Source organism: Mandrillus leucophaeus, unplaced genomic scaffold (assembly GCF_000951045.1).
Source record: "Mandrillus leucophaeus isolate KB7577 unplaced genomic scaffold, Mleu.le_1.0 Scaffold935, whole genome shotgun sequence".
In the NCBI taxonomy this organism is placed as follows: domain Eukaryota; kingdom Metazoa; phylum Chordata; class Mammalia; order Primates; family Cercopithecidae; genus Mandrillus; species Mandrillus leucophaeus.
The window spans coordinates 146,437-167,876 of NW_012110197.1; the positions used below are offsets into that span (position 1 = coordinate 146,437).

Sequence of the window (21,440 nt, forward strand, 5' to 3'; positions counted from 1 at the left end):
GACTCAGTTACACCCAACATAGTTATACTGCAAAGGTGTGTTTTATTCTATTTCAGTTCTCAGAAACTGGTGTTGCAAGTGAGTAGTATGCATGGCAACTTTATGGTTACCAGAACCTATCATCGTTGAGGCTCTCTAGAGCAGCACTGTCTGAAAGAGCTTTCTGTGATGATGCAAACATTCTCTTTGCTGACCAGGATGGAGCCACATGTGGCTGTTGAGCACTTGCAATGTGGCTGGGTGGGACTGAAGAAATACATCTTTTATTTAGTTTAATTTTAATTAACTTAAATTTAAATAGTCACATCTTGCTGGTGGCTACCATACTGGACAAGGCAACTCTAATCAAAAGTTTACTGCAGAGCAATGACATGTACACATAAACCTGGTCCTTTTCATAGAAATAAGATGGAATTCTCTATGCCCAGTAAGTTCACTACCTTAGAGCTCTGAGCCTGTGTCCCCTTACTATCTGCCCATACAGCCTAGCCTGTCATACATGCTAGGCTTAGATAGCTCACTCACCATTTCATTTTGTCCATGTTGTCCTGTCCCGAGGGCCACAGTCTGCCCCTCCTGTACCCACCACCCCGGCACTCACCACCGTGTTTGGTTGCCACTTCCCCATGCTGTTCCTCTTACTTACGTGAGGTGGAGCATTTTCTCAGGTTAGTGACAGCCTTGACATATTCTTCTCCTAAGTATTTTTCATATGTGTTTCTGTCATGAAGTTTGGCCAAACATACTGTGTCATCTCTGAACAGAAGGTCCTTGGTTTTGGACTCGAACAAACAAAAGTTGCTTGAGCAGTCAGTTACACTACTTCCAAACATGCGCTGTCAAGTGAACAGAAAGTCCGTGAGGACCTGTAGTCTTTAGCAGCTGGGAACACATGGATGAAAAGAGTCTGAAAGCTCTGAACCAGCCCTGGGGAAAAATGGAAGCTACAGAGTACGCCTTGGGAATTTTACACCTCCCTTATCTGCCATTTACCCACTTAGGGACCCATGCTCCATGCTTTCATGATGCCCCCAAAATCATCTATAGGGTCCCTGGTCCCACCTTCCTCTGAGAAGTCTCTCCCACCCACCACCCATGCTTGCCTAATCTGACCTCTCTTCCCCACTTCATTGCCCTGCATTGGGGGCTGCTTGTAGAAAATGAGAGGACAATAACATGTCCCTTCAGACGTTATTGTCAAAGAAGATGTTAAATGTGAACCCTCCCAGAGGACTGGCAGAGGTAGTTGTTAAAAGTTCACGTTTGACTGCATTTTGAATCCTTTCTTGGGCAAGCCACTCAACTTCTCCAGATCTCCAAAGGTTGTAAGTGAAATGATGACTGCAAAATGTTTAATCTTCCATATAGCATCTAGGAAATGTATGTTAAATGCTCATTATTGTCACGTACCTTAAAAGGATTTCTAAATATACACTATCTTATTTAAAAAACAAAACAAAAAAACGTAATGGTGAATCAACAGCAGGCAGCTATGCCCAAAAGGAAGGTGATGTGTGTGTGTGGAGGGGCCTTTAGGATTAGAATACTCAGGCAGCCCCTCTCTTCAACAAGGCTGGCCCTGAGTGGTTGTTCCCCCAGAGGACAAGCTCTCTGAGGGCAGGGGTCCTGTGTTTTTTTTCAGACTATTGAGAACAGTGCTGAGTCTGCCTAGGCAAGAGGAACAGAAATCTACTCTTCATGACTCGTATCAGCTGGGAAATAGGAGCTGTCTTCTTCGTTTTCGGGAAGGACGGGAGTAGGGAAATGAGAGTACCACTGAACAAGGTTGGGGGAGCAGAAAGGCAGATTCCTGGTCCCAAGGGCACATGGATCAGATAGGGACTAATCACCAGTGACCAGGAGCTAGAAGCAGAGCTGGGCCTGAGAGGTCTACTTCCATAATTACACAGTAACATGTTTTGAGCATGTCCTATAGGAAATGGCGTTTTCCTATGCCGTTTGGGTGCATGTCTTCACTTAATACTCATGTTAACTAAGAAGTAGGTAAAAGTATTATTATTACAATTTTATATATGAGGAAGCCGAGCCATAGAGAGGTTATGTAATATACCCAAGATGGCACAGCTAAGGAAGCTGTGGAGCTGAGATTTGAACCCTGATACTCTTGTCCACAATGCATGGCATGAAATGCACAATCCATGAAATTCTAGTTTTCAAAAAGAAAGTGCTGGAGTCATGGCTGCACTTTGTTGTAAACTCCCCCCAAATAGCCTATAGCCATCTAGGAAGAAAAGGTGGGAGGCCCTGGCTGGTCCATACCTGCTGGTCAAGTAACAGCGTTTGGACACAATCTGCCTTATCTTTCCGTGCAACCACAGCATGATTCGGGGCTCTGGCCAGGTGGCAGTTTGCAGACTCCTGCACAGATTTCCTGGAACCATCAAGGCACAGCAACTCATAGTCGTCTTCTTTCAGATTCTTAGCCCATGCATCAGGGTTTTTTCCTAGGGAGAGAAAGAAGATGGTTCAGCTGATGGCTTTGGTCAAGGTGCCCCACTGGGGAGATGGGACTGACTCAGTGGTGTGTAGAGAACCTGGGCCTTCTGGTCAGCAGAAGTGCCCACACTGGGGTTACAGTTATGTGGACAGGAAGAGACACCCATGTGGTCTACAAGGGGATACCAGACTCACAGTGACCAGGAATGATTATTGACCATCCCCTTCCAACCTTCCCTACCCAGCCAGGTGAGAATGAACTACATTCTGCAGATGCTGTTCAAAAAGATCTTCAGTTCCACTAAATTCCAATTCCATCTGTACCTCTTGCTCCAGCAGAGGAAGCATGTGACGCCCTAAGCCAGGTTGATCAATTTATGTGCTGTAACACATGGCATCTCCAAACAAAAGAACTTTTCCGCAGAGGACACCTCTGGAATCTGCACCAGAATTTAAAATCTGACTCCCTTGTTCTAGTTCTAAATGAGAATGTGCACACACCTGTGTGATACAGGTCTATATCCCATCTCGGCCCCTTTGCCTCTTCTTTACTGTGTTGTCTCTGAAAAAAAAATCTCACCCATTCTTAGGGTTTCAGCTCCTTCCTCCTGAGGCACTTTGCAAATATGTTTTGCTAATTTTTATTTCTCTCCCATAATTCAGGATTGCAACCTTTTTAAAAGTGAATTTTTCATTTAATTTTCTTTCTTTAACCGAATAACTAATACATGAGATCACACTCATAAATTTTTGAATATCACTCTATATTAACTAAAAGTCTCCTTTCCTATACTCTCCAAGTCTCACTCAGTTTTATAATGCTAGTCCTTAATATCACATTTGTGAGTTTCCATCCACAACTCATTATATGTGTTGTTTTACATGTGTATATGGATGTCACATATTTCTAATTTTGTTTAGTGTTAGATCTTGACAAATGTAAAACTCTGTAGCTTTTTTTCAACTGTTTACATACCTTATAGATTCTTCTTGTCAGTACATATAAATCAAGCTCATTCTTCTTAACTACTGTATTATATTTCATAGTGTGGCTATAATAGTATCTTTAAACCATTCCTCTTTTAATAGGCATTTGAGGTGTTTACAATTTTTTGCCACTACAGTAGTGTTAAAATGAGTGTTACTGGCATATAATTGTGCTTACGTAGAAGTGGAATAGTTAGTTCAAAGGGTATATGCATTTTTATTTTATTTTATGTTATTTTATTTATCTATGATAGTATGTTCTCAGCCCTCTCCAAGGCACAATCTTTTTGGAGGGAAAAATAACACACATACCAAAACCAAAAATTCAGGGCAGGGATAATAATATTTTATATTTTGTGAAACACTCTAGATGCTGTGTGAGCTCAAACCAGGGCTTTGAGAACAAATGAATTAAGAAGCCGGCTGGAGGAGGCAAGATTTCAGTTGTCTCTTATAGCATGTGTGGATGAGAGGAGGAGAAAGGAATGCCTCTCTGTGGGAGGAAAGGAGAGTGCAGGCTAGACTGGGGGCAGGTGTGTGCCTGGTGTTTCTAATGGAGAGAGGAGATCTGCCTCTGGAACCGTCTCAGGCAGTAGGGTCTGTGAGGCACTCAGGCAAGAGGAAAAGTGGGTTTGTGAAGACTTATGAATGGAAATTGATGTTAATGAATGAGCCAGACCCTGAAGGTAGAAAATTAAGAAAAATCAGATGGGAGGTGATTCAATCTGGCTAGGAGGGCATCTAGAAGGGCATGTTAAACACGTGCTTTTTCCATAAAAATAATACACGTTTATTGATGGAAATTTGTAAAATGCCACGTAAGTATTGGGAAGAAATTTTGAAGCATTTGTAATTTCATAGTCTACGCCTTCAAAATTGGTACATTTCTAACATTCTTTTTCCTACACGCACCTATAATATGCGCACACACACACACACGCACACACAAATTGAGATAAAAGAGCCCATGTGGGCTGGGCGCAGTGGCTCACGCCTGTAATCCCACCACTTTGAGAGGCCGATGCGGGCAGATCATGAGGTCAAGAGATTGAGACCATCCTGGCCAACAAGGTGAAACCCCATCTCTACTAAAAGTACAAAAATTAGCTGGTCGTGGTGGTGCACGCCTGTAGTCCCAGCTACTTGGGAGGTTGAGGCAGGAGAGTCACGTGAATCTGGGAGGCAGAGGTTGCAGTGAGCTGAGATCGCACCACTGTACTCCAGCCTGGTGACAAAGTGAGACTCCATCAAAAAAAAAAAAAAAGCCCATGTGTTTTTGTGTCTTCCTTCTTGTATATACCATAGCACTTAAGACAGACTTTGGAGGAGGGAGAGAGGGGGCAAGAGTTGAAAAACTACCTATTGGGTGCTATGCTCACTACCTGGGTGACAGGTTCAGTCATACTGCAAACCTCAGCATCATGCAGTACACCAAGTAACAAACCTGCATATGTACCCTCAATCTAAAATATAAGTTGTAAAAGCAATAAATTAATAACAGAAGAAGGTAAGAAGGTGCAAAATATAAGTATGATGAATCAGACATGATGTGACCTATATTTACTAATATTTATCAGGAATGTGATATTAAATCAGGGGTATTAGACCAGTAGTTCCCAAATTTACAATACATCAAAATTACTTTGACTCTTAAAAATCATGTTATCTACCTTAAATGCACACAATAAAATTTAGTTTAAAAAAAGACACACTTTGAGGAAATAAGATATTGACTGACAGACTTAATCTAGGCCTGATGGGCAGGGAGTATAGCAGGATTCTCTATAGGGATAGAGGCTGGGAGAAGAAGAGGGAACGTTGATAGAAAGATGAGGACAGTTGAGTTGTATATGAATTGTATATATACAACTACAATATATGAGGACATCCATATACATGCGTAAAAAAGTACAATTGCAATGCCAATGTACTCTCTACATAAAAGTGACACCTTAGGAAATAGATTGGAATGGAATTGAGATTGGAGGTCAGGCCTCCTATCTTAATTCTATTCAGGAGATAAGAATGTTTGAGTCATTGCAAAGAGTAGAGAGTCAAAGCTTAGAGAAGGGAGCTCTACTCAGAAGTGTACCGAAAGAAATCAAGGGTGGCAAAGAGCCAAGCTTAGGGTAACACTCCCTTAAAGGAAAAAGCAACAATATGAGGGAAGAAAGGAAATAGTCAACCCAATATTTCTTCAAACAAATTCTTAGCAACTACTGTGTACTATGTGCTATACTAGGTGCTGGGAATAAAAGAGGAAGAAAAAGAGCTCGAAGAGTTTCTGTAGCCAAAGTGTATTGCAGAGTGTGGTGAATTCAATAATAATGGCAACATGAACAGAGGTGTCTTCTTGTAGGATGGGGTATGCTACCTGGGAAGGCTTCCTGGAGGGACTGGTGCCAAGCTGGTTCATTCTGAATGAGTTGCCCAGGAAAGGTGAGGAGTTGGGGGAATGAACATGAAAGAAAGCAGGGAAGTATTCACAACCTGAATTCCAGTGGGCTCTGGTAGCACTTAGTGATACTGAGGGGTCAGGTGTGGAGCACTTATTCTGGTCAATGTTTGTTTTGCTTTGTTTTGTTTGTTTTTAATGTCGTGGCTGTCCAACTTTCACCCACAAGTTAACACCCATTGATGATTCTTGCTTGAATCAGTTATCAATATATTGATTGCCAAGTGATAGTTTTCTAACTCTGTCATTCCTTCCACATTCATTAGTTTTCCCTTCTTCATTTGTTTAATCAGTATTGCCTCATGCATTCTTATTTCTTTCAATGAGCTATTATCCCTTACTGCTATCATTATTTATTTTAATGCTCAAAATTCTCGGACTTAGCAACAGGAGATCCTGCCAATTGGCTCTTGTATGCTTTGAGTGTCCCATCACTGTTTGAGCACTTCAGTGTGTTGTTCTAGGCTCAGCACGTATTTTTCCTGCCCCAGCCCTGAAGTCAGCTATTTTTCCAAGGAGTTCTGGTTCCTTTTAGCAAAGAAGCGTACTTACAAGCCAGTATCTTGGTACTTACTCCTGCTGGTGTGCCATTGCCTCTAGGCCTTCTCAATGGACACAACCCGGAAATACAGAAAATAGCTATAAAAGGCATTACTGGGATAACTGACAACATTTAAATGTGGACTGTAGATGTGACGAGTATTATATCCACATAAAGTAAAATATCCTGATCTTGGTAATCGTACTGTGGGTATGCAAGAGATTGTCTTATTCTTAGGAAATGGGCAGTGAAGTATTTAGGGGAAAGGAGCACAAGGCTTGCAGCTGTGGGAGTGAGTGTTGGGGAGGATTTAGGGCCATTGGGGGCCCCATGATCCTGATCATTCTGTGCACCCGGGTGAACATGTCTCTCTTCACCAAGCAGACAGATTGAGAATCAGAGCTTTGAAGTCTGGCAGTGTACATAATACTTCCACAGAGGCATCCCTGAATACAAATGAATACCAGTGACTAGGATCTAGTGATCCAGGGAGACAGAGGAGCAGGTGCACGTACCCCCAGTGTTCTGTAGGACAGTCTGGTCTTTCACAAAGGCCACATCTCCCTTCTCAACCAGACACCTGCAGAGGTCCAGAGAGTGGGAGAGAAAAAGGAGGCGGTCAGAGTGACTTATCTGTCATTCAAGGGGCTACCTTATAGATTCAGGACAGCATCTGAAAACAGCAATTATAACTTCCATTCTAACAGTAAGCAATGTAAGGAATAAAGAGAACAAAAACAAAACACTTTGAATTGATTATACTTATACAATCTCAGTTCCACATACTAAATCTTAATTTTTTTGTACAGTTTCTCTGAGAGATGACATCATTTCCCTGACATCAACAAGGATAGTAGGGAACTGATTTTCAGTGGGGTGATGCCTCCCCCAGCATATGAATGAAAAACTCAGTTCCTTCAGGTTCTTGTACAAGGCAAATGTCTAGGCAACATTTGTGAGAGACTGAAACTCCATCACAAATTGCAATTTGTGCTGTCCTTCATTCCTTTGAAAAAGAATTTTAACATTTATGGAGCATTTGCTATGTTGTGGGGTTTTTTGTTTTTGTTTTTGAAAGATGCAGAGAATATGGCAAAACCTGGCATAAAGGCACCCGACTCTACTAACTCCCAGATCACATATCTCTGGGTGTGGTATTGGGGGCTGTAACACAGCTCTGAGCTACAAATCCCCAAGAAGTTTCCGAAAAGAAAGAATAACAAAATAAACTCTGGTTAGTAGGGTTCTAATTTTAATTTTGACTGTCTTCCAGTCCTTTGAAAAGGCATACCACACAGATGATCAACTAGTGTGTACTTCAAAGTCTACACAAGGCCCTCCTCGATGAACCAGGTGGGTTGGACCTTTGGACAATGGACCCAACCCTGCTCTCCATGTACTTTAATCCCCTTGCTTTGAAGAAAAGAACCTGCCTCTTCCTGCATCGGTTCAAGAGTTTTGGGGGTAGCTAGCTGAGAAGACAGGGTACCTATTGTGCCACATATCGATTTAATTTTATTTTCTATGGAGTTTGGAGTCTTTTTATCAGTCTGGTATGTTTTACTTCATAGCTAAGTTTTATAAGACATGTTTAGAAAAAGAAGCTTTTATACGCGTTTATTTTAAGCATGTTTATACATACATATTATTTGAGCCTTTCTCATGACCTATAATTCTCAAACATATGTTACCACCAGAAAAAGACAAGGTATAAAAATGCAAAGGGGAACTCTATTTTAAGTCTCCCAAACTCTTCAATCTTTGTGAAAACAACACGCTCTACTTTGTGAAATTAGAAACTTGGGGAATGTGAATTGTACTTAATGTAACTTACAAAGTGGCTCTAACTGGAAAATAGGAATGACCTTTGTTTTTTACATCACTACTGGGAAGCTCAGTTATAATACCATCATCATTGTGCAGTTTATGGATTCATGAACCGCCAGATAACAGAAGGCCTAAAGCAGAATGGGTAGTTAGAAAGTAATAAGGTAGGGCCAGACGTGGCCCACGCCTGTGAGTGCCAGCACTTTGGGAGGCCAAGACGGGAGGATTGCTTGAGCTCATGAGTTTAAGACCAGCCTAGGCAACATGGCAAAACCCTGTCTCTACAAAAAGAAAAAGGAGACATGGTGCTGCTCGCCTGTAGTCCCAGCTACTCGGGAGGCTGAGGCAGGAGAATGGCGTGAACCGGCGGTGGAGGCTGCAGTGAACCATGAGTGTGCCACTACTACACTCCAGCCTGGGCAACAGAGAGAGAACCTGTCTCCAAAAAAAAAAAAAGAAAAAAAAATAGCAAGGTACACAGGTGTCTCTATGAAAATGAATGATAGGCACTCCATAAAGTACAACTGTAGTTAGAAATTTAGGAATCATGTACTATTCTGTATTTCCAGATGAGTATTGTTCTAGATTATCCAGAGGAGCATGGAAAAACTCTCCTCAGTGTTTATTCAACTACAGTAGGGTATCATTGCCAAGGCACTAGTGACACTTGGGGCTGGATAATTCTTTGTTGTATCGTGCTATCCTGTGCATTGTTGGATGTTTAGCAGCTTCTATGTGTTAGATGCTAGTAGCACTTCCTCCCCCACCCCAACATTGTCACAATAAAAAAAATCTGCAAACATTGCCAAATGTCCCTTAGGGGTCAAATCATTACCAGTTGAAAGCCGCTAAACTGTACCAAACACAAGTCTCTGCTGTCTTTGACAGCCATGTCAGCATCCTGGGGGAATCTGGCTGCCCCACCCCATGTGGCTCTATACCTGATTGTGAAATCTACTCTCTTAATACATACAGCACTAACGGAATAGGAACCTAAGAATCTTACCTTCGTTCCTAAAAGAAATCTGGCCAAGGCTTGTATATTATTCTGTTTGTGTCAGGGTTAAAAGACTCACCTGAAAGCCCCTGTGTAGCCGTAGTATCCCTCTTTGTTGTTGGGTTCACACAGGTTTGGGCTTGGGCCCATACACAGCTTACAGAGACTGGAGTTCTTCTCAGACCCAGGGGCACAACCTTCACTGAAAAATTCATCTGCGCAGAAGGACAAGAGAAAGTCAGCCTGAGTCAATGCAAGCAGCTTTTATCTAAGACATAACAGGGCTGCATAGCCCAGAATAAGTAGAACATATTCATTAATTCTGTGACCAGCCACCAGCAACCCAGGACTTGCCAGGCTATATGCTTTAAAGGGGAACCTATTGAGATTGGGAAAAGGAGTTAATGACCATTACAATTTAGGGCAGAGGGGATTTATTCGAGCACAATAATGATGTCATCACTACGCTAAAGAAAGAAGAAATGAAAAATGTCATGAAAGGGAACAGAAAAAGGATGAAGACGGAAGGTCTTGCTTCCTGAGCATGTGCCACCTGTTTTCAGATGTTCCCATTCCCTGCCATTCATTAGAAGAGTGTTTGCTACATCTCCAACCTCAGGAAAGGGATGGGGAACTTTCTTTGCAGCTCAGCTGCTCTCCTGTGGCCATAAAAGTGCTAGGAGGTTCAGGAGAGCAGAGTTAGTGCCTTTGTCAGTGGGGATCCTGAGTTTTCTGAATGTCACCCCAGCTGCGCTTTGCTTCATGTCTAAGTGGCGTCACAAAGCACCCTGGTACAGAGACATACTCTCATCACCACTTCCCTGACCCCACAGGGTTTTCTGGGTTAATAACCGATTTAGAGGCCTTTGTGTTTTTAAAGAGTTGCCCAAATTTGGAGGTGGCAGGGACAAAGTACTTAGGAAGCTAATGTAAATCAGAACCACTGGAAAACATCTGTCTGTGGGAGAACTTACACTTAAAAGCTTAAGCGGGGTAGAAATGAGCTCATACTTGGTGATATTCAGAGGACATAGAAAATAAGATGATTTCTACTGCTTAGAAGGGTCCTAGGAGCTGGGCAGGGACTTGGTGAGATTGCCAACACCATAAAGAGACCCAGGATCACCCACACTCACACACCCTACAAAACCTTGTAGCAGGGATTGTTACCTGTCTACCCAATATCTGTTTCTCCTTGTACTTTGTAACAAAAATCTGGTTTTATCTGGGGTAGGGACATTCCCAAATGAAATATTACATTTCTTTTTTACAGCGAGGTATGGTTATGTACCTAAGTTCTGGGCAATGAGAAGTTTGCTGAAATAACTGGTTAGACTTCCTAGAGAGCTCCTTTAAAAAGGTGGCATAAACTTCCATTTCTGTAACCCCTTGGTGATTGGGGCTGCCTGGATCATGGATGCGATGGCAACCATGGGGTGGCCTTGAAGATGGAAGTCTCATGCTCAGAATGGAGGAGCAGAAAGTGTGAAGGAGCCTGGGTTTCTCATGACCATACCAGCCATGCACTGCTCACCTCGGGTCTTTCCCATGGGAGATAAATGTATATTCACTCATGCCATTATGTGCAACTGAAATGAACCGTCCCAACTCAGCAACCCAGTTCCAGCCCTCCCAGCCCTGGTTGCTATGTCCTTGAGGACAGCAAATTCTACTGTTCTTTGACCAAATTCTACTTCTCTAGGACCAGAACCCACGGCATCTTATGCCACACTCCTCTTCCCTAAGGCAGGACCCTGCTTTCTGGCACAGCCCTCACCAGCCCTCCTTCCCAATATTCACTCACCAAATCTGCAATGGTTGATCTTACTGTAGAGCAGGCCCATGGGGATGTTCCAGCCAGCAGTTCTGCCAACTGCCGTATGGCAGGACTTCTTGCCTTTCAGATTGTCCCAGGTGAGGTCAGAAGATGATTTCACCACTGCTACAGCAAAATATCCTGCAAGAAAGACACCAGAAAAGGATGTATTAACACCTCTGGGGCTTCCAGAGTGTCTGCTTCCAATCAATTTCCCTAGGGAAGCAAAGATATCCTCAATCAGTCATTGTGTCTTGAGAGGATCTTCCTGGTAACTGACTGAGGGGAAGTACAAGGAACTTTGTCAGGAGGAGATCAATTTGAACTTTAAAAACAAAATATTGTGAAAACATCATCATCAGAGCAATGGCTGGGTATTTAACCCTTCCCTAAATGCATAAAGTCACTGAAGTTATAAACCAGCCATTCACTCTCCAATGTGTCCTATCAGAGGAATGGATACTGAAACAGCTAATGTAACCACAAACTTTCATAAATTAACGTGTGTTGAGATATAGTAGTAAAAGATCAATAAGCAAATGAGAAAAATTGGGCCAAACGTTTTCTGATAAGGAGAACATAGTTTTATACCAAAATAAATATGCAAAATAGAAAATGTCAGCATCAAGTCAGCTGCCATTTTCAGCAGCAAATATATACTGGTCCTTAAAATGGGAAATAGAACATTAACCTACGATTTCAGTTTGCCAGTTTAATTAATTCAGATTACAAAACAGAATCTTTATTATCCATAGAATAAGAATGGCTTTTTCTATATCTGCCGAAGGGCTTAGCTCCCCAAGTGATGGGGAGAGGCTGCGAGGTTGTAATGAGTGGAAGTGGCAAGGACAGACTTGTACAGTAATGGCTGCCTGGAATGTGACCTGTAGGGGCCTGAGCAGAGGGGGGCAGTGCCCGCCTTGGTGTACGACTTCCTGACTTGCTCCTGCTCTGTTTCTTCGTATGTACCCTTAGCCAGAGCCCTGGGTGACAGCCAGGTGTGCCTGGGTTCCTGGACCCAGCCCTGGCTGAAAGGTCAGATAATTTTATGTTCCTTGATATCTGCCTGTGTGAAGCTCTCTACTGAGCCCTATAAGGAACAAATAAGCAAAGTTCCTTAGTTGGTGCTCACTCTTATCTGAAAATGTGCAGGCCTCATGTCATGTAAGTTGAGGATCAGTGGGAAAGACCTGGATTTCCCTTCCTAGATATATAATCCTAGATGATCTGTCTGTAAACTCCCTGAGCTTAGGGTCCACTTGTGTATCCTTAGACGATGCGAAAACCTACCTTATAACATTAAATGAAAAATCCTGTGTGCAAGCCATGGCAAGTATAAAGGGATAATCATCATGATCAATTACTATCCTTCCATGATTTGCTCACATTGTAAAAATTGGTCTCTTACAGTGCCTTATATAGTTGAATTTTAAATCTAGCCAATTCCCCAAAACAATGGGAATTTATCTTTTAACTCCAGAGGTTATCAATTCCAACTCACCTTCCTCTGCTGTATTCTCACATTCAGAGCCGTGTGCTGGAGAGAAGAAAATGAAGAAGGCGTTAGACCTTTATGTATAGATTGGGAAACCATGCCTTTTTTTTATACTGCAGCTAAGAATAAAGAAAGTCAGAGAAAACTATGCATGTTACCAACTCCCAACAAGTCCAGATTCTCTGGTTCATGCAAGTCCATTTCACCTCCTGGCCTCTGGAATTTATCCACAAACTGTGAATGTCAAGTTTCCTGCCCTGTCTGCATTGAGCCCACAGAGGAGTGCTGGCCAACTATATTTAGATCCTAGCAACAGGGCGTTGAGAGAAGTGTGAGTTTTGGAACCTGCAAGACTGCCAGGAATCCCAGCTGTCCTTTGCAATGGGGTCGTCTTTAGTGAGGACTTCCCAGTGCAGAACTTTCATTTCCCATTTCTGGAATGTACTATAACTCCCAACCTTCAAGATAAATGTGGGGATTTGAGATGATGGAGCCCAGAGCTTGCAAAGTAGGAGGTGCTCGGAGAGGGAAAGCTTTGTGGCAGCTGTGGTATGAATCAGGCTGTGATTTTTCCATCTCCTCTCTCCATGGCACAGAGGGAAGAAAACACAGAGAGGTGCTCCCCAACACTTACTGTTGTAGTTTTCTGCCAAGACAGGCACCAGACCACACATGCCGGCTACGTAGACAAACCCTCCATCCAAGCTCATAGCATCAGCTTCTCCATTCTGCAAAGACACAGCAAATCACAGCAGATGAAAAGAGGCTGTTTCCTGTGCCACCCACCTTTCCAGCTGTTTCCCTGAAGCAGCCTTACCAGCACATGAGTGCCAGGGAGACAGCAAGTGCTGATACTGAATCCCCAAAGGATCAACCAGGCACACTCAGCAGAGAAAATCAAATGTACTCTCATTTTTCACCCAACCATCATGAACTGATCATCAACTCCAGGTGCCTAGTTCAAGAGCAAAAACCCACATTCAGTCTTCTTGCCCTCTCATAGGACACACTGTCCCAGAGACACTCCTACAACACATTTCTAACACCAAGAATTCTCATGTGCAGATGGATGAGTGGAGTCAGGGACTCGTGGCTGTGGCTCTGGAACACAGCACCTTCTGAAGGGGGCTCTAGCCTCTAATGTAAGCCTCCTTGGCTGAGTGCTATTTCCGTGTTTGGTGCATACAACGTGTTTAATGAATGAGTCAAATATTTTCAAATGATCTAAATCTCAGCTCTAATAAGTCCCAAATTTCAGAAATGCTTAGATTCAATGAGGTTTGTAAGATTTCCCTTTGACCTGGCAATATACTTTCTAGTAATAAACCATAAAAGAACAATCAGACCGGTGGGTAACTATTTAGACAAAGTGTGTAAGTGGGCGAAAATAACATGTGTGATTTATAATAGCAAAAAGAAAATTAAACTAAATCCTCAATGACAGAGAATAGCTAAATAAATGGAAGCATATCCATACTATGGAACAGATATCAACATTAAAATATCATCTTTTTTTCCTTTAAAACATAAGTTGGCTATATTTATTTCTCTCAATTTATGCAAGATAATTATTACACATCAGCAAATATTATCTTCAATAATGATTTGATTCATAAGTATTTGAAATGTATGTAATTTCACATCAACAGCCTTGCATTTTTTTAATACTGTAAGTTAAAAAGCACCCCTCAACGGCCACTTTATATACTTTCAATATCTCCCTCTACACATCCAAACTTTAAAAAGTCATAAATCGAACATATAGGTCATGTTTAGAAACTTGAGGTTTTAGAAATCTGCTTCCTCAATATGATTCAGAAAACTCCTTATACTGACAATACAGTCACAGGTGGTAAAGGTAGTTGTAGGAGGGAAAAGGAAAAAAGAGACAGACACAAGTTTGCTCTCCTACTATTTTACTAATCCTGTCCATTGAAGATGGTGATGTCTTAAGAAGTAAAAGTCTAGGTTGAATATGAGGAATGGAGTTTGCCTCATGGTTTGAAACATGCATTTCAAATAATTTCCTATTTGATTTGAGCTCACTGTAGCAAACTGATGCCAAAAGAGAAAAATCATTTCTTCCACACATTCGCTCAGAGTCTGCCTGGTAATGTGTATTAAACTCTTTGTGTTTTAGCTTGAAGGCACCTGTCGCCAGACCAGTTTCAGGATCCATAGGTCAGGGCTCAAACCAATTTTTAATGGATTTTCAAACTTTTTCAGACATGCTCAAATAGCAGCTTCAGAAAGTACTTTAAGTATGGTAGTCCCCTCTTATCCTCAAGAGATATGTTCCAAGACCCTCAGTCTTGGAACCTGAAATCCTATACAATGTTTATTTCCTATACATACAAGCCTATGATAAAGTTTATAAATTAGGCACAGTAAGAGATTAACAACAATAATAAAACAGAACAATTATTACATACTATAATAAAAGTTATATTAATGTGCTCGCTCTCTCTCTCAAAGTATCTTAACATTTTTGGACCACAGTTGACTGTAGGTATAACCCAAGAAAGCGAAACCTCACATAAAGGGGGACTACTGCACCTCATCTTCTGTGTCACAACTGTTAAACAGCTCCTTCCAAGTTCCTGTAAGTCCTTTCTTTCAAATTAGTTCTGTTCCTTTTGATTTGGCATAACAAATCCAATGACATAAGAAGGATTAACTGTTTGCAAATGCACAAACGTCATCTATTACTGGGAAATTCTTCAGAGTTGGCTGTACTTTCCCAAGGGAAACCCAGTCTCCTGCCTGTAGTTTTACAAGGTCGTTTTTATGATCAATCATCTGTAAACAACCATCAAACTCTCCAGTATCTCCAGGACATAACCACTTCTGTCCATTTCCATCTTCAAAGAAATCAGCTTTTGTTTCAGCTTCATTTCTGTAGCATCCCATTGTCACATTTTAGCCACCGATAAGAATTCCACCTCTGGGATGTGGTTTTTCAATATTAAAGTATCCACCTTCCTCCCAGTTCTTTAATTTCACAGCAAACTAATGGGACTCCCACTTCTGCCAGCATTGTAATCCACACATCTGTAATTGTTCCAGCCCCTGTAGGTTCAGTGAGTCTGTATCCCTGACCACAACAAAAACATACTCATGAACTTCCTGCGTGTTGCAGAAAGTGGAGCATTTTTGTACAATAAAAACTGAATATTTCCACCTAGCAAAGCTGAATATTTTCACAATTTCCAGAAAACAAAGCTGCCACACAATCCAGTACTATGCTCTTTTGAAATGTGTTCCATTTTATAATTATAGGCCAGAATAAACAGATTGTGTTGAAGACTAGTCATTTCATACACTTTATTCATGACATTTTGGTAGATCTGATCCATGATTTCCAGAACAGCTGCCATCAGTGTTGGTTTCAACCTGGAAGGAAGTAGACCCTTTGCTTCCGGTTTTTTGTTTTCTTGTTTTTTTTTGAGATGGTGTCTCACTATGTTTCCCAGGCTGGACTCAAACTCCTGGGCTCAAGCAATCCTGCTACCTCAGCCTCCTGAGTAGCTGGTACTACAACTGCATGCCACAGTGTCCAGCCCATTTTTTACTTTAAAAGACTGATCCACTAAAGTCTGGGGTGAAGAGTAGCCAAGCAGGCATCCATGAGAAAAACAAAGAAGCTCAACACTTAATTCTAGAACATGAACCAGAGGCAAATATCCAATGTAGTCATCTTCCTCTTCCAGTCTGGGAATCCTTTCCGCCATCCCAGTAATACCAGTAATGATGTTTCTATGCCAGATCATGACTCCCTTTGGAAGTCCTGTGTGTCTACTCATGAACATGATTACTGCAGTAACTGAGGGCACTGGTCGCTCTGGGATCTGTTTTCCACATTCACCTTCGCTTTCTACTGCAGCCATGGTGTCACGATAACAACCTTGGGAAACTGGGACAGGTCAGTGGCTTCCCATTGACAGTGATGATGTGTCACAGGTGTGGGACCAAATAAACTATGTCTTTCAACTTTGTTTCCAATAATTCTTTACTAGCAATGATATTGGTTACTTCTGTTTCATTAATCCACAGACCCTGGACCTCCTAAAGTAGCATATAATTTTATGAACTAAATGTTATGCATGAAACATACCTGTCCAGCAATCATCCACTTGGACGTGGTCTCACAGAACATGGCAATGTTGATCTTTGGTTTCTGCCCCAACATCTGTAAGCTATTTCCAATGTTAAAGGCTCAAACGATATCTTCGTAGGAGAGCAAATTATGATGTGCAAGAAGAACCTTTTAAAATATGTTTCCATTGGGTTGTACTTCATCATCTTCATTTAAGATTTCACATGTTCCCAAGAGTCTTTTGTTGTTCCTTTTTTCACAGATGTAAAAACTTTATCTATTGTCTCACATCCAGAGTATAATATTGAAGCCCAACCACTCAAACTGCTAACAGATTTGAATAGACTCAGGTTTTGAATTTGTAGGCTTTGCTTTAACTTAGTTTGGTTTTTCTTGTCTTGACTCAGACAAAAACTAAAATGGAATGTATGTTAAAATAGTATAAAGTGATACTTATAAATTGTGTGAAATATAAAAGAATGGGGCTGATGGTCCGTTTTTGCTTCATGGTAGATAGTTCTGAAGATACATGGTTATTCGTAAGTGCTCAAAAAGTAGAATTAACATATTTCAGCAAAAATCAGTTGACAATGGCAAGAGGTACTAGTGACTTTATAATATGCATCTTTGTTTCAATATATTTGCTGATTTATTATAAAGGATCCAACTCAAGAATAGCCAAATGGAAGAGACACAGAGGGCAAGAAATGTGGGGAGGAGGGGGAGTGGAGCTTGGCACTTCATGTTCTCTCTGGGCAAACCACCCTCCCCCATCTCGATGTATGCACTAACACAGAAGCTCCAGATTAGGTTTTACAAGAATGATTTATGACATGGGAAAAGCTTACTAGATACTGTGAGGTGAGTAAAAGGTAGCAAGCAACCTACAAGAAATGATCCCAATAAGAGAATTTTCTCTGAATTACATGATTATAAGTACTTTTCATTTCTTCTTAATATCATTCAGGATTTTAAAAATTCTCTGTAAGCCAACGTGGAATACACTTTCTTAAAACAACAACAACAACAACAACAACAAACGTTTTTAGAGACAAGGTTCTGCTAAGTTGCTAGCCTTGAACTCCTGGGCTCAAGCAATCCTCCTGCCTCAGCCTCCCAAGTAGCTGGGACTACAGGTGCATGCCACCATGCCTGGCTAGGATACTCTTTTGATCAACAAAGCAAATTTGTACCTGCTTGGATCCTACCAGTTACTCAGGATCTTACCAGAGTGACCATGGCACACCACTGGTCTCAGGACACCCACACCACGGTCCAGCCTCCCTAAGCAGGCACCGCTCAGCCTGCCCTTTCACCATACACTCATACAAGGAGGAAACTGAGCCCTGTGGGCATCCTTCAGATCCACAAACTCAAAGATTCTGAACCTCCAGTGGGACTGTGCTCACATAGTCAGGGCAAGGTTCCTGGGAGCCAGGTTTTTGCATCATTCCCAGGAACACTCACTAGCTCAGTCTTGGCGGTCAGCAGGCAGCAATGACAGGGACGCTGCCCTAGGAAGGCTGGAGTGACATACCATGATCTTGGCGATGCAGTCTTCGGTGGTCTCTGCTGATTCACACTCTATTTTCCCTGCACTGTTAACACTCCACTCATCGCACTTGAGCCTCTCGTGGTGGCTCAGCGCACACCACTTCACAGGCTTGCATTCATCTGTTGGGGCTTCTGGGCCTATGGCATAAAAAAAAGAACCAGAGATCAGAAGCGGCCCTAGCTGTTGCCTGGTGTGTATCAGCACTGCTCACTGTCTTCATGCAAATGCTGGGATTCGCCAGTAATAAACAGTCCCATTCAAGGAATTAATCATCTTAGAAAGCAAAGTCAATGCACAATCTCTTGGGTGATTTCTCATTTAGATTTAGTTTTTTATGTCTTCTGAGAAGTCAACCTTCCTCTCCAACCTCTGGGCACCATATGACCTCTGGCTGTTTTTTTCCTTCTTATTTTTCAGATAGCATTTAACTACCGGAGGTGTTCTTATTTATATGTTCATTGTTTATTGTCAGGTTTTCTGCAGGTGAACATAAGCTCCAACAGAGAAAGGGTCCTGCCTGTCTTGTTCACCAGGGCATCCTCAGGGTTAGGGCAATGCTAACACATGGTCAGCATAATAAATGTCTGATGAATAAATGTGCATCTGCTCATCTTTCAGACTGAGCTCAAGAGTCACTTCCTCAAGGAAGCCTTGCCTTAACCCCAAGTCCAGGGTCTGTTTTTCTTTGTTTTGCACTCTCATAGGGCCATGGTATTTTGTTGTCAAAGTTTTCCCCTTTTAAGCATATCTCTTATTTTGTAATTCATCATTCAATAGCATGATTATTTATTAAACATTTATCTTCTCCCCAGTTTGAAATTTCCAGAACAACAGAATCAAATATATATTTGTCATGCCATCCTATATCCAGCACCTAGCAGAGAATATGGCTAGATGTTCAATAAATGTCTGCTGAAGAAATTAATGGTCAAGCAAAACCACAGTGACTCAATGAAATTCAGGACTGGGATCAACCTCTCTCAAAACGCCTCTTCATTATGGCACATGTTGACTGGCTGGAGATGTGCAATACATAATAATTTTGTTCTATTTCATTTACTCTGTGATAAGCTAATTGGCTTCACAAAGTAGGCAAGGCAGTCCTGATTGATGCAAAGGAAATACTGGAACCAATTCAAGTCATTTTAAAAGTGGATTTCCTTTAAAGCCCATGGTGACATCAAGGCCATCTCATAATGACTAATGCCATTCAGCATCAGTCTAACACTGGGCTCACAGACAGGTCAGAAAAAGGAGCATCAGGAGAGGCATGCAGGTCCCTTAAAAGACTCAATCTCTGGCCCCTGTGCTCACCAGGTTTCCCAAGTGCTTGTGGTCACCTGCTTCCTCCCAGGTACTCACATGTGCCTTCCCGTAGATTCCGGATGGCAGTGATATACTCATAGCCCAGGTACATCTTGGCATCCATCCTTGGGGGGACTTTTAAAAATCCATGGGCAGAGTCCTTAAACAGCAGGTCCTTCCCATGAGGAGAGCTGAATAGTTGGAATTCTTTTGATTTGTCTTTACCAAAATGTTCCTGTTCATAGAAAAACAGAATAGTGGATGGCAACAGAGAAGAAAGGAGGCTGAGAAAAGGGACTGAAGTTAAAACAAATCTCTGCAGGAAACAACATGAAAAAGTTCAAGATGCCAGGAGAGAGGGCAGTCGGACCTGCTCCTGCTCACCCAGCACTTCCTCTGCCCGTAGCCCTTGTGGGTCCGCGATTTCCCTGAACCTGCTTCTGTGCCTGTCTCCCGGAACGGAACGGGTTGAAACATCAGTGAGAACAAGAAATGTGGCTAATCCAGAGGCTGCCCTGTGTGGGTGCCAATCAAACTCTCAGTGGACAGATGGGAGGGCTGGGCAAGAGGAAGCTGGCTGAACCCAAATCACAAGCTCTCGGGAAGTAAAGCCGCTGTGCAAGCAGCCCCCTCCCAGCCAGGCTGAGGGGAATGGGGAGAGAGACCATTTCCTTCTGGGAGGGCCATGGAAAGCCTCCTTGGGGAGGGGTTTAGCTTTGGGCCTTGAAGGTCTGGTTTAGGTAAAAAGGAATGGAACAGAGCAGTTCAGAGCCTCTTCAGATATCACCAGCCAGAAACGCAAGGGCAGCAGATGGTAGCACCACAGCAGACTCCCTGCTGCTCTGTGAGGAGTCCCAGCTTTTAGAGAATTTAATGGCATGTGGCATGGCTCCCACTGTATCCTGAACATGCAGACTTCCAGAGTGACAAGATGGCTAGGAGGAAAACCCCCAAATCCAAGCAGAGAGCACTAAGCTGGAGGGGAGGATGGCAGGTGGGGATACCTGGGCCTGGTTGAGAAGCTCCCAGATCAAGTCCTCCTTGCCACCCACACTTCGGGCCACGACGGTGTGAGAAGGGACCCGGGCCAAGTGGCAGTCCTTGTATTCATCTACCGACTTCCGAGTGTTGTCCAGGCAAAGCAGCTCATACTGGTCCCTGTCAGCCTTGTTTGCCAAGTTCTCTGGGGAGGGAAAGCCCAGGTGAGTCTAATGTAGGAGAGCCATGGGCTGTGGTGCCCATCCTTGAAATTCCATTGATCATAGAAAGTATGAGCTGAGAGGCCTGGAGTGACCCCTGAAGGCCAGAGGACATGCAGAAGAATGACTTGCTCAAGACCCCACAGCCAGGTAAAGGCTTCTGATGCCCATGCAGCAGTGATTGCTCCTCATTCCACCATGAGCCTGACCTTAGCAGGACCAACCCCCAGTCTTTGGTTATGGCAACACTACCCCAGAGGCAGAAGCACTGTGTGAAGAGGTGGAATGATGGAATGAGGCCCAGGAATCCAGATGAGGACCCCGTAGGTACCCAACTCTGCACAGGTGGAAACCCAGGCAATGATAAAGGAGAAATACAGTATGCTCATGTCCAACGACTGAGCATGAAAAAGGGAACATGGAAAAAGAAAACCCACTATTTGGAGGGGCCCTGGTGGATTCTTGTCCCATACTTACCAAATACAGTCGAGTGCTTCACAAAGGCCACATCCCCAGCACCATCCTTCAGACACCTGGGTCAAAGAAACACATCAGCAGGGCTCCTGCAGGGCAGGCCCTTCTCCACCTGCACCTGGAGAGTCTGATCACACCGTCCAGCACTCACACAAGGTTAGAGCCTGGGGAAGGCCTCTGTGCAGCCCCGTAGCTGAAGCAACGCCATGTGGTGTGCAGACCTCCAGGGCAGTGCT

The 21,440-nt window shown here is 42.8% G+C and overlaps 1 protein-coding gene and 1 pseudogene across 2 annotated transcripts in view; both read right to left on the reverse strand.

Moving 5' to 3' along the window:
* The window catches only part of TF (transferrin), a 36,286-nt gene that overhangs the window by 2,907 nt on the left and 11,939 nt on the right, over positions 1-21,440 (reverse strand). Inside the window, exons 6-16 of one of the 2 annotated variants that reach the window (XM_011970225.1) lie at positions 21,208-21,263; positions 20,536-20,714; positions 19,589-19,766; positions 18,209-18,363; positions 13,210-13,303; positions 12,582-12,617; positions 11,069-11,221; positions 9,344-9,479; positions 6,956-7,020; positions 2,281-2,465; positions 647-836 (exon numbers count right to left, since the gene is read on the reverse strand). In XM_011970225.1, the coding sequence (XP_011825615.1) occupies positions 647-836; positions 2,281-2,465; positions 6,956-7,020; positions 9,344-9,479; positions 11,069-11,221; positions 12,582-12,617; positions 13,210-13,303; positions 18,209-18,363; positions 19,589-19,766; positions 20,536-20,714; positions 21,208-21,263 (1,427 nt within the window). Of the gene's footprint in view, positions 1-646; positions 837-2,280; positions 2,466-6,955; positions 7,021-9,343; positions 9,480-11,068; positions 11,222-12,581; positions 12,618-13,203; positions 13,304-18,208; positions 18,364-19,588; positions 19,767-20,535; positions 20,715-21,207; positions 21,264-21,440 lie in introns of both variants that reach the window. The other variant, XM_011970224.1, reaches the window with a different exon arrangement.
* On the reverse strand, positions 14,099-17,203 carry LOC105532139 (annotated as a pseudogene).